A 13,028-nucleotide genomic window follows, 5' to 3' on the forward strand; every position below is an offset into this window, starting at 1 on the left:
AGAGAGAGAGAGAGAGAGAGAGAGAGAGAGAGAGAGAGAGAGAGAGAGAGAGAGAAGGACCGTGGGCCGGCTCGGTTTCACGAGGGCCTCACTCGTATATAAGCCGTGAAACGAAAACCGAAAGGTCGTTAGGCAGGGGGCGAACCTTTTGTCGCTCCGTTGCCGACGCCGAAACCGCAAAACGCCCCGGCAACCCGTTTCTTCTCTCTGGTCGCCTTTTTCTCTCATCTCAGCGGCCGAGGAGGACGTGCGGGGTCTCCGACGTCGCCGCCGCGTTGTTTCGCCGTGTACGAGAGTACGTGAGACAATGTCGTGGGACAGCCGCCGCCACGCCGGGCTGCGCGAAAGACGAACGAAAGCGCCGCGGAGAAATGATTTACGTCTCGGTCATGGCCGCCGATTGGGCCGCCGACTCGGTGTCGATGAGTTGCGCGCGAAGCCTCGTGGTCGTCATCGGCGAAGTCCCGTCGTCGAGGGCCTGGTGCGTGCATACCTGCGGATCCAGAAGCGGATCCGGTAAGCCGCGTCAAGTGTCATCGCGAAGGTGCCTTCGTGGAAGGATTTCATGGTTTTTCGGCGGACAGCAGTCTTTCGACTGAATTTCGCGGAAAGGGATTAGAGATGAAAAAGAAATAAAGGACAGGGGATAAAGGGCGAGATAAAATAATAAATGAAACAATGAAAACGAAAGAAGTTAGTAAAAGAATAAGAGAAATGCTTTAGAGAGAGGAGTGAGAGAGAGAGGGAGAGGAACAGAGAGATGTATAAAGAGGGAGAGAACGATCTACACGATTACAATTAAGGTACAGTAAAAGTACCTGAACACTAATAAAATCGGTACTTATATCTGGACATTTTTATTGTTTTGGTTTTTAAATACGAATATTTAAACTTTCAACGTATAGAATATATGTATACATCAACATATGTATATATATTCTGTGTTGAAAGTTTTAAAATATTGAAAGTTTATATATATTCCACTAACTAAAACTCTCTACCCGGTGTTATCTGGGTTATTACAAAGTCATCAAGAAGATGAGATTAGAGGGAAAGGTTTGCGGTCCTTTTTAGGTTGTATGTAGCTTATATTTTCCGTTCTAGAGAGTAATTTTGGAAAATTACTCCAAATCGATCAAAGAGTTTAGGAATGTACAGAGAAGAAACAGAGACAGACAATTATACATATTCAGTTATACCATTGAAATATATATATATATATATATATATATATATATATATATATATATATATATACCTTGTTGAAATATATATATATTTATGTATATTCTATGCTGAAAATTTAATTATATTCGTATTTAAAGACCAAAACAATAAGAATGTTCAGAGTTAGGTTAACATTGTTATTAGTGTCCAGATATTGATACTTTTACCTTAACTAAATTTTCAATTTACCAAATTTCACGGATATACATTTTAGGTATACATTTCTTTCGTCATTTTTTATCATCCATCATTTATAATTACCTTCCATACTATTCCTTATCGATAACTGTAAAACAATATGTTGGAATGAAGATTCGAGCGTCGTTCAAAATCTTTATCGTGTTGAGAACGAGTTTTGACGCGCAACTGGGGGCAGGATGTTGACGCGAGCCTTCAGGATGATTTCGGGTCGATGATTAAACGACACGACCGTCTTGATGCTCGACACTTTTTCAACATTAATCTCTGCCATCCGCTCAGCCATTTGTCGGTTGTCGAATCCGTGGCCATCGTTCTCTCGGCGCGAGCCGAGAGCACGGTAATTATGTTCGTAGAGACAATTAATATCCGGAGACACCTATCGCCATTTTTTCGGCGGTTCCCGCCGTAAAATATATTGCGCCCCGTTAAAAATATTCCAGGCACAACACCGTCATTAAATATAGGAAGCAATAGTCGACTTTTAAAAATAACGTTCGCCGCGCGTTTACTGTCACATGAATATTTTACGGTTAAAAACATTAAATTACTTTACAAAAGAACATGTGTGATTATTTAGCGAATTGTTTCTGGCGAGTAATAATTATTGTACATCGATAAAAAATGATCGGTAGAACAATAGCGTTAATGAATCGCAGTTTTTTTAATTAACTAAGTGCAGTTATCAATATTCAAATATAGCAAGTAGCACAGCAAATATCGAACAATTGCTGATCCATCAAGTATTTTGCGCTGATCTTCCTACCATCAATGAGCGCAATTCTGCTTCTTTTCACACGAAAAAGTACAATAAAACATTATTTAAAAATTATAGATTCACCTTGTTTAGATATTAATAAAATATACAGTGCGCGTAAATTTAATTCGCGATCTGTCGTTGCATGCTTTATATAAAATCGGATAGCCGATCTTCGAATAAGAGAACAACTTCACGATTGCACGAGAGCGAAACTACATGAGAAAAAGTTTGTTTCTCCAAGTAAAATTACAAGAACATTTCTTTTAGTTACAAAGGATTCTCGTAGTATATAATAAAGCAATATATTTATGTGATATTTACGATACTTATATAACACATTATTACTTTTAGGGTAACTAGGTATATCTCTCCAAACTATTATAACTCGTTAGTAATAATTGCATGATATTTCTATTTGCTCATGTGCAAGAGTGAATAATGTCGATTGTACGAAAAAACGATCGCCGTTGTTCTCGAGGTCGGCGGTTCGCTCGTCAATGTTATTAAAAGGCCGGATTCTGGCATCGTTCACGAGCAGAACCGTCCAACCTGTCGGCAGGCGGCGACTCGCTGATGGGCTCAGGTTCGGAAGACGAGGACGAGGACGGTAGTGCCCACCATCATCATCACGATACGGCGGTCCGCGGCGCTCACCTGGGGCCCCACAACATAGGCCCGGGTGGTCCGGGCGACCAAACCGTCGGCCACGGCGGCGAACTACCTCTCGGGAGCGATCCCTGCAAGCAGGAAGACTCCGAGGATCAAGGTAAGTTTTGCTTTACTTGTCGAGGATACAACGACGATATGATGTGATGTGCAGTGGTAGCCGAAGAAGCTCGCGCAATGTACCTTGCGATTAATTATCCCGTAATCGTGCAGGTTATGATAGTCTTGTACACTGAAAGAACAAAATAGTTGGAATAACTATAATCTCACTATATTTTATAGTTCGTTTTGACCTCAAAAATATATTTATAGTTCATCTAAACATGAAAATATAGCAGAATGAACACAGATTTATAGTCACCATTTTATTACTCTATGTGTATAGTAAAGCACGCTTGGGGAATATAGTTACATGTACCTATATTTGCCAAATATTCCAATTGTATTGACTATATAAAATAGTTAATTTCTCTTACCATTCAATATTTGCTATCTTACTATATTTTTTATTTCAAATAATTATAATTCTTGGTAAAAGTTTTACATGGGTCAGTTATACTATGTTTATATTGTAAATATTACAAACATTATGGTGACATTTACTATAAAAATGATATTCCTAACTATGACCTTTTTACGCCATTATAGTTCCAAATATCATACATTTTTCTCTCAGTGTGGCGATGTGTGCTGTTATGTGCTTATATATTAAATCAAAATGAACAAAAAAGTCCTTTTTATCATTTTACAAATAACCACATAGATTTTTAATTATTAAGGAAAAAGAAATGTTACATGATTATGCGCGATATTGCACAAAGCTTTTTTAATTAATATCTAAAAATCTATATCATTTGCAAAATGGTAGAGAACTGTTTTGTTCACACTGAGAGAAAAAATAGCTGGAATAACTATAATCTCACTATATTTTATAGTTCGTTTTGGTCTCAAACATATATTTATAGTTCATCTAAACATGAAGATATAGCAGAATGAACACAGATTTATAGTCACCATTTTAATACTCTATGTGTATAGCAAAGCAGGCTTTGGGAATATAGTTACATGTATCTATATTTGCCAATTGTATTGACTATATAAAATAGTTTATTTCTCTTACCATTTAATATTTGCTACCTTATTATATTTTTGTTTCAAGTAATTATGATTCTTAGTAAAAGTTTTACATGCGTTAGTTATATTATGCTTATATTGTAAATTATTATTATTACAAACATTATGGTGATATATACTATAAAAATGATATTCTTACTATACTCTTTTTACTACGTCATTATAATCTACGTCATTATAATCAACTATAATCTTTTTACTATGTCATTATAGTTCGAAATATCATACATATTTATTGGAATAAATATTTATTGGAATAAATTTCACTCAACAACAAATGTTCTTCTTTCTCAGTTGCATAAATGTTTTAGTTGCTTTATAAACGTTACTTACTTATGACTACACTGAGGCAAAAAGATGATTAATTTCACTAAAATTATTATCATTTTCTAAACGTATTTTGTTTTTATTATTCTAACTGCTGCAATACCTGCTGATATTATAATAGTACTCGCTATAAAACTGAATTTCCCGATTATAATTATTTCATTATGCAGTTATAATTACATTAGAGCAGTTATTATTAGATGCAGTTATAATTACCAAACACTTCTCTTAGTGTAGTCTTGAAGACTGGTTTAAGTTCCTTTGAATATTTGAATCGTGCATGCTTGTGAGGAATATACATGAGAAATACTTTGAAACTGAGCTAGATCAAAGTACGGACAGTTTAGCGCAATAATTACCGAGTGAAATGAGAACGTCTTTATTAGGCGGCGCGAAAGACAGGAGATAAACCTCGCCAAAAAATAGCGAAAGAACATAAAGCAAAATCAATATCGCGCGACGAAGCGTAAACAGTACGCTTGAAATATCTAAGCTATCATCTAGATTAGAGCGATTAGACATTCCATGTGTAGATCATATATACACGTACACACACACGCATCCAATAACCAGCATACCACACGTGAATAAACTAAGAGCGCGCTCACCCCGTGAACCGCGGCGCAGTCCTCGAAACTCGATCAAGAGCAATCGATTAACGACATGATCGGGACAGTCCCCGTCACCGGGGTGGCCGCGGTTGCGATCGATCTCGCGTCACCGCGTCACTGCGTCACCCTGTATTCGCCGCGACTACGAATTCGCGGCGTCGCGAAGCCGTGAATCGTTGACGAGGCCGTCAGGAGCCATTATATCTGTTTCTGCTCTTTTATCACGCGCTCAACAATCGGCCCCAACCATACTCCACCTTGGCGGCTCACCCTCACACGAACCTCGTGCACTACGTAATACAAGCGTCCTCGTCCCTGCTCTTAGAGAGGATGACGGAGGGGGCGTCTTCACGAGGGATGGCCCCCCTTGTGCGGTGTGACACTGTCCAAACATTTTCTTTGTCCCGACGGTTAAGACCTACCCGGTGTATTATATATATATATATAGGTGTATAGATTACCGTGCAGAGTCGGGGTCTTATGTGCGCTCCTGTATGTGTGTATGCTGTTGTGCGTGCCTGTGTGCGTGTTCCCGCGCGCGTACGTGCGTATATGTTTGGTACTGTGTGCACGCGCGTGTGCGGGGTACGGCTTTCAGCGCGCGGCAGCAGCCACGATAATCCGATGGGGGTTTCGCATCGCTTCCGGGGGATTGGCTTCGATTGTTGTTACCTCGATCCGGCCGATGAAGATACCGGGATACACGGGGTGTCCCAGACCTACCGCGCGACCTCTTAGCCACGATTATCCCTCAGCGAAAGTTCAACGTGGAACCCGCGTCTGTTGCAGTCGCAACTCAAATTTTTATTAGTTTCCATTGATTTTTCAGTTTCAATTTTGCGTTGCTCTTCCTTGTCTCCAATTTAAATAACAAATGCGAATTCAACTAAAAGTAATGTTGAATATAGGTTAATCGGGAGGTTCTGCAATGTACTGTTGGTTGTCTCATGTCAGAATTGTCTATTGGTTAATGTTACAAGAAACTAGTTAGAATATTATTTGCTTAAACTGATATTGAAATCTATTACGATTACGAAGCACTTATCATTTTATTTTTATATTTTAACATTTGCTGAGTATATTGTATACATTGCAGATCCAGGTGTTATTTTTAAACACATAAACGTGTAATTTGATCTTTTTACACGTTTCTTACCGGTTTAAATTACGTCATTTATATGTTTAAGATATATATTAAATTGTAATTTAATACGTTTATAACGCGTTAAGTGACACGTCACTTAAAAAGAAATTCAGCAAAAATAATCCACTTGGGTTTGCAGTGTATGTGTGCACGCCTCTGAAAAATATTTTCGATCTTCTCGGTTAACGATGTGTTTCTAAAATAATTTCAATGTTACGATAGATAACAGATATTACGATAGATAAATGTTAGGATAGATTGCAACTCTTCGATGGGCGTTACTTAGAAACTCCCGTAACGAAATGATGACTCGGGTCTTACGATGACAAGTTATTTCTGGGTTACCGGCCAGTCACGCGTCAGCGGATACGCACAGTTCGGGATTAAGAAACCGACTATCCCTTCGCTGTCTAGCAGCAACTGTATACTAGACATGCGGCGTAATGCTATAGAAACGTAACGTCAACCTTCTTTTTCATGAGACGTTGGCACTTTCAGCGCCGGTCCCAGTAAATTGCACACAAGCAACTAGGATTGAGGAGTGCGATTGTCGCGACAAGTGCGCGAATATTAAAACCAGATCAACTCTAGTTCAGTTAATTCTCCCATTCTATTTTCACGATTAAGAGCACAATTTGGAAAAGAATAGGATCAATCAATTTTATTTGTGTATTCGGCTTTGACAGTATTCGAAAACGCAAAATGCGATCAGTCATTTCAGAAAAGTCATATTTTTAGCTCTTTCAAAATTTGATTTCCTACATTATCGTGTCACATTTCACATCGATAAAAAGTAGATATACATCTGTATTACAAATGTAGATATTGTACCATCTCCGCACTGCACATATTCGACATCGCATTTAAATCGCATTTAAATCGTACAGATATTCGCTCTCATTTATACGGTACATCGAATTACCTCCGCTCCATCCGAGACATCCACTCTATCATTCACTTATCACTCTCACGCGCCCGCGAAATTCTCCATTACGGGAGATATGGCCTTTTCGCAATGACTGATTTCGCCGGCACTTGTCGGCCGGCAGTCTTATGAAATAGGCCGCGGGCGGCGGTGATAGTGATGGTGGTGGTGTCGGCGACGGCGACGGCGGCGGCGGGCGGTGGTAGTAGTGGTGGTACGATTGTGATGCGGCAGTTCGGCTTCGATCGGTTGAAGGTTCCCTGGACGGCGATCCCGAGACGAGGGACAGCCAGACGGAGAACAAGAGCCCGGACGGCGGCGCCGGCGGTGGCAGCGGCGACGGCGGTGCCGGCTCGAAGCGACGAGGCCCGCGAACGACCATAAAGGCAAAGCAACTGGAGATTCTGAAGTCGGCCTTCTCGTCAACTCCGAAGCCCACCAGGCACATCAGGGAGCAGTTGGCGAAGGAGACCGGCTTGCCCATGAGAGTCATACAGGTGGGAAAGCTTCTCTTTTTCTCTCCCTTGACGTTTTGCTCGCGACTTTATGGAGATCGAGAGACGTCCGATAATGTATTCCACGTACGAAAAAGAGAAAAATAGGAGGAGAGCACCGTGCGCGTTTACAATTTAATATACGTCATGACACTTCAGAGAGAGAGAGAGAGAGAGAGAGAGAGAGAGAGAGAGAGAGAGAGAGAGAGAGAGAGAGAGAAAAAGATAACAAAATAAGAAAGAGAAACGCGGTCCCGTAAATAAATATGACGTAAAAGTTCGAGATAATAATAATAATATTTAGGTGTATGAACAGTCGATAGCTAGTATCACTGTAATAGACCAGGAATGGAAATAGAGGAGAGAAAGAAAGGGGTTGCCGTTGAATAATTCAGATGATTAAACGGTCTTACGACCACGTCTGCTTTCCAGGTCTGGTTCCAGAACAAGAGGAGCAAGGAGCGCAGGCTGAAGCAATTGACGTCGATGGGCAGGAACCCCTTCTTCGGGGGCTCGCGCAAGATGCGCGGCTTCCCGCTAAACCTGAACCCGGGTGCACTTGGCGGAGAGGACGGCCCGCCGCCTGGCTTTCCTTACTTTGGCGCGGACAAGTTCGAATTCGGCTATGGAGGCCCAGTGGCCTTCCATCACGAGTTCTTCGGCGCGCATCCGCCCCCGCACCCGCACGGGCCGCACTTCGCTGGCACGGGAAATCCAGGTAAGTTCGATTGAAAGCCAGTTGTTGAAGAGAGGTTGTCGCTATTGTCGTGTCTATTACGTAGTCTGTGATAGATATGCTACAGCGCCAATGAGACGCGCGAAAGTGCAAAGTTATCCGATTGAAATAAGTAAGATCGGAATAAGTAAGAGAAGAAAAAGGGGGAACTGAGATCAATTAAATAAGGTTCGGTGTGACGCAGTAAGTGGATTCACGGTGTACGCGTTAAAAGTCTGGAAAACAATTCGGCACGTGCGTCCAACGCTGTCATTATTCTCCCATTCAAACTTATTCGTCCAGCGCGCGACTCTTGTAGGTTATGTTTTTTTCTTGATTAGGTGTATACACCTTCAGAGCCTTTGATACATAGTTATCCGATTAATTCCTCATTCGGAGCGATATAGTCAATGCGAGAGCCCCCGAAAACTTCACAGCAGCAACAACGCGTGAGAGCGACATGAGATCGACAAACATCAGCGGTTTCGAGACCGCTTTTTGTCTGCTCTCGGCGCTGTATCGATTTTTTTCCTGCTGTTCCGTTGTTTCATTAGTCGCGTGGTTTTTCGTTTATTTTCCTTTCTTTCTTTTTGCTTTCAACGGCGCAAAAATTCGCGGACGCGGGCGAGACGCGTTCGCCCCGACTCGCGGCGATCGCGCGGGCAAAAACGAGCGATCCACGTCGAAATCCGGGGCCCGGAGTCTAGCGGCTTTTGCCCGGCCGGAATCTCGCGTAATTATAATAAACCTCGAATCAAGTAGGTAGGCCCCGCGATAATTATGACAGCCGGTTTCGGAGATGGCCGGGCGGATACGATCCCCTCTGAGAGCAGTACGTAATCTGTTTCTGACAGGCCTGGACCCGGCCAGTTTAGCGGGCATGGCAGCGGCAGTGGCGGTGGCAGGGGAGTACCCACCTCCGGGCGCGGGGGGCGGCCCTCCGGAATTTCTCACGGGGCCCCCCGGGCAGGGGCCCCCTGCGCCCACCGGCGGCAGCCCCGGCGAGTTCCTAGCACCTTCAGGTAAGAGGGAAATATCCCCACCATCTGCCGCCGAAAACCGAGCGAATCGCGACCGCCGATCTACCTTCGTGCGAGCCTACCCGCGGGCGGACTTTATGTTTGCGCCCGTGCCGATTTATTGGCGTTATTTTCGCGACGCGACGCTGGCGGTGGCGGCCGTTAATTCGCGGACATTTGGAGAAAATTGACGGGCTCCCACGACGAAGGGTAATTCTTGTCCCGCGCATGACTTACTTTCTCAGATCACGAATGTTCTTCCCTGCGGAAGATTGAAAGGGTTTCCAATCGTTCGTTTATCTAACCAAATCGCACTTTTGCATTAATATTACGCGTTTCATTGTCTTCCTCGATTGAACCCTTTACGTAAGCGCACTTGCGCACATTAATAGCCACGCAAGATCGAAGTGATATAATATTCACATCGCCATCGCGCGTCTTGTGCCATGTTTACTCCTGACGATTTATTATATACGCTTTTGTTAAGTCGAACATGCGGTATCGCACTTAATTAGGAACGCTTTTAGGTATCGAACTGTTTCACGTCATTCAACGTTTCACGTTGATACGAAAATTGCTGCTAACCTTTCTCACTCGGGATCATTTTTATCGTGGCATCGCGCGCTATTATTCACACAGTCCCGATGTTATTTCGTGCGCGAAAGATACGAAAGCGCGCGGTTTTCAGATAAATATAATTCCCCGCAACAAAGTACTGCAGCGTGAATGTCGTTTTCTTTGGAAGCATGACGCACGGGTAATTGACATCTGACAATCACGAAATGTGTGACCTTTCGCGATACGTCTAAGCCTAAAAGTACATTTTCTGCAGCTCACGTCGGCTATGCGTCTTGTCAGGCTGTCGCTGGCATATCACTCAAATCGAACGTCAATTTGTTTACGAAGGTGCATTTAATGACGCTCGTATTAATAACCACGACATGTATACTCGTGGAACAGAATGGTTAGCAACTGGCGCACGGTTTCTCTGCCGGCTCAAGCTCGAGCACTTTCCGCGACACGAAATATACAAATATACATATTTAGTCTTAATCTCTTATTTTGTCTAAAAAACGAGTCCCCAAAATTCTCGAAATGAGAGAGTTCTCAAAGTGAGAAATGCAAAAACTCGCGCGACTTTGTGAAGGCTAATTTCAATCACCAAGGTCGAGAATAAAACGCGAATTTCAGGTCTCACCGAGACCTGTCTCTATTCGCTGTCTTCGCAATGGAGGCAGAGGAAACTCGCGGTACAATGTTGCAAAGCGATTAGACGCAAGGAAGTTGCAAGCTTAGTAAATTGTCAAAATTGAGAATTGTTACTGATGGACTTGCACAGAAATTTAATTATTCTCAATCATTATTAGAATATTACTATTATTAATGATCATTTAGTACTCTTATTTATATTGTTGATTGTATTGTATCCTTTTCTAATAACTCTCAATTTTGACAGTTTGGTGAGCTCTCAATCTTATTGCGTCTAAACCCTTTTACAACCCGTTGTACGCGAAATCAAAAAGAAGGAAGCAACCTGCCGTTCTCGGCAGGCTGCTGAATTCACTTCGGAAATCTAAAGATAACAAAACGAGAAGTGTAACGCAATTATCGGGGCTGGTATTAATATTTATAAAGCGCCGGCGGCGGATTGTCTCGCCGACGGTCGCGCGTACTTTCGTCGGGACTTCCGGCCGCCGGTGAGTTGTTCGCGCTGCGTTCGCGTTGCGTTACTTCGCGTCGCGTCGCGTCCCGTCGCGTCACGTTGCGCCTTGTTGCGGGATTTAAATCTTAATTGGCATCGACGCCGTTTGCGTTCTTTTGTTCCCAGGTGGAGCGCAGGGTAATCCGAGCGGCGGCGGGAACGGCGGCGGGCCGGGCGGCGGCGGCGGAGGCGGCGGCGGGGTCGCGGGCGGCGGGTTCCTGGAGCCGCACCAGATGCAGAGCGAAGGGCTGGCCTGGTAGTACGAGTTTTAATTAACGTCCCTTATAATAATAATTCCGCCCGCGCGCACCAACGGAATCACGAGAGCGCCGCCGCGAGAACGGAGAGCGAGAAAGGCGGCGATTTCGAGTCCGAGGGCGACGGAAGGCTCGGCGCTTCGTTGCTTTCCTTCCCGTTGTTTCCCCTGGTTTCCTCTCTCCTTCTCTCTCTCTCTCTCTACTCTTTCTCTCTCTCCTTCTCTATCTCTCTATTATTCGCAATCTTTTTCGTTTCGCGATCGCGTTTTCGACCCGCGTTTCGGCCGTCGAGTCGCGGGTGTCGCGCGCCAAGTCCCGTGGATGACGCTCATCCTTTCTTGTAAGATACGGATACCGCGCACGCGAAGTGCGTTTGTCCTCGTCCCTTGATTCGTGGTTATCCCTTGGATCGTTGTCGAACGATCGACGTTATTATCTTTATTATATCGGCATCGCGACGCCGATGTTACTCAATTTTCATTATTATTATTATTATTATTATTATTATTAATTATTATATATTAATTATTATTATTATTATTATTATTGTGTATAAAATTCGAAGGTCCCTATCGTGTAATATTGTGCCCTCCCTGTTGATTATTTTTCGACGTTACTTTGGAGACACCCTGTAGATATCTGCTGTTGTACACCTCATAAAAATACACGTACACGCGTCGTTAAACACACATACACAAACACACGCCGTGCAAAATGTGACATACACACGTACACCGAAAAATGCGCATACACTCATACACCGAAGCGGACACGAGTCCACACTTCGACACGCTGTACTAATATTATCATTAAAGTATAAATATAAATAGGAACGTGTAATTTGTATTTGTTAAGGCGGCGAGATCGATGTAAATACACACGAGAAACACACGGACACACTCTATCCTCTCTCTTTGCTGAATGCGCGCGAGCCGATTTGCGAACGGCCGGACTTACTCTTAAACGCCATCGGAAGTAATATATGTGTATCGTGACGCAACGTACATACATACATCACACGCACGCGTACACATGTACACATAATACAGACACACATGCATACACGTACACGCAGAAACACGTACACCGAGTAAGGCAGACCGAGAAAAAGACGCGCCGCCGCGACGCATAACGATTATAAATATTATTATAATAAACCACCTCGTATTTCCGTATAGCTGTGCATTTAATTCCCTTCTCTATGTACGGACACCGCTGTGCGACACTTTTTCCTCGCTAATCGATGCGAGTGATGTCGCGTAGAGAGACGGAAGTGAGGAGTGTCTCCAAATCGATCAATTTGGCAACAGATTTGTAACATATTTGTTATATCGTGTTAATAATTTGTCGTATCTTTTCGAGAGCAGCCCGTTGATTGATGGTATTGCGATTTCCTTCGACGCATCAAAGACTCTTTGATTCATTCTTCGCGCATCAAAGACTCGAGTGAAAATATTGAGAACCGAATGTTCAATTCCGTTAATCGACTGAAAAATTGCCCTCGAGTGAGCCGAGTGACCGATTGACCAGTGATTGGTTGGCTAGTAATTATAGTCTTATACGGCAATATATTACGAATTATTAATAACCATATCAAATCGCTGATTCGAGGCAAAGTCGAGTAAAGTGAACCTAATCTTTCTGTTACTTAGAGGCCGTTACGTCGACACTGTTTTTCTCGGTTAAATCTTAAACGTAGTTACTCTAGTGCGTGGAACTAGTAGCGACGAGTTAGGCGAGCGAGGTTGCGACGGTATTGGTGCGACGAAGTTTTAGAGTTCGGGAAAGTGTATGAGTGCGTAACAACGATCGAATGTGTGAGATAACGACTGGCTGCGAGAAAAAGTCC

General features: G+C 43.1%; 1 protein-coding gene across 4 annotated transcripts in view; it reads left to right on the forward strand.

Annotated features, from left to right (window-relative positions):
* LOC116843650 (LIM/homeobox protein Lhx5) overlaps positions 1-12,354 on the forward strand; it is a 70,453-nt gene extending 58,099 nt beyond the window's left edge. For 2 of the 4 annotated variants that reach the window (XM_032814228.1, XM_032814226.1), the window contains exons 4-8: positions 2,724-2,951; positions 7,248-7,489; positions 7,919-8,204; positions 9,035-9,223; positions 11,049-12,354. In XM_032814228.1, the coding sequence (XP_032670119.1) occupies positions 2,724-2,951; positions 7,248-7,489; positions 7,919-8,204; positions 9,035-9,223; positions 11,049-11,182 (1,079 nt within the window). In that variant the 3' untranslated portion in view covers positions 11,183-12,354. The remainder of the gene's footprint in view (positions 1-2,723; positions 2,952-7,247; positions 7,490-7,918; positions 8,205-9,034; positions 9,224-11,048) is intronic. The other 2 variants (XM_032814229.1, XM_032814230.1) reach the window with 2 other exon arrangements.
* Positions 12,355-13,028: the final 674 nt, after the last annotated feature.

Source organism: Odontomachus brunneus, unplaced genomic scaffold (genome assembly GCF_010583005.1).
Source record: "Odontomachus brunneus isolate Ranch 3 - 2012 unplaced genomic scaffold, Obru_v1 Obru_scaffold_034, whole genome shotgun sequence".
NCBI classification, from domain to species: domain Eukaryota; kingdom Metazoa; phylum Arthropoda; class Insecta; order Hymenoptera; family Formicidae; genus Odontomachus; species Odontomachus brunneus.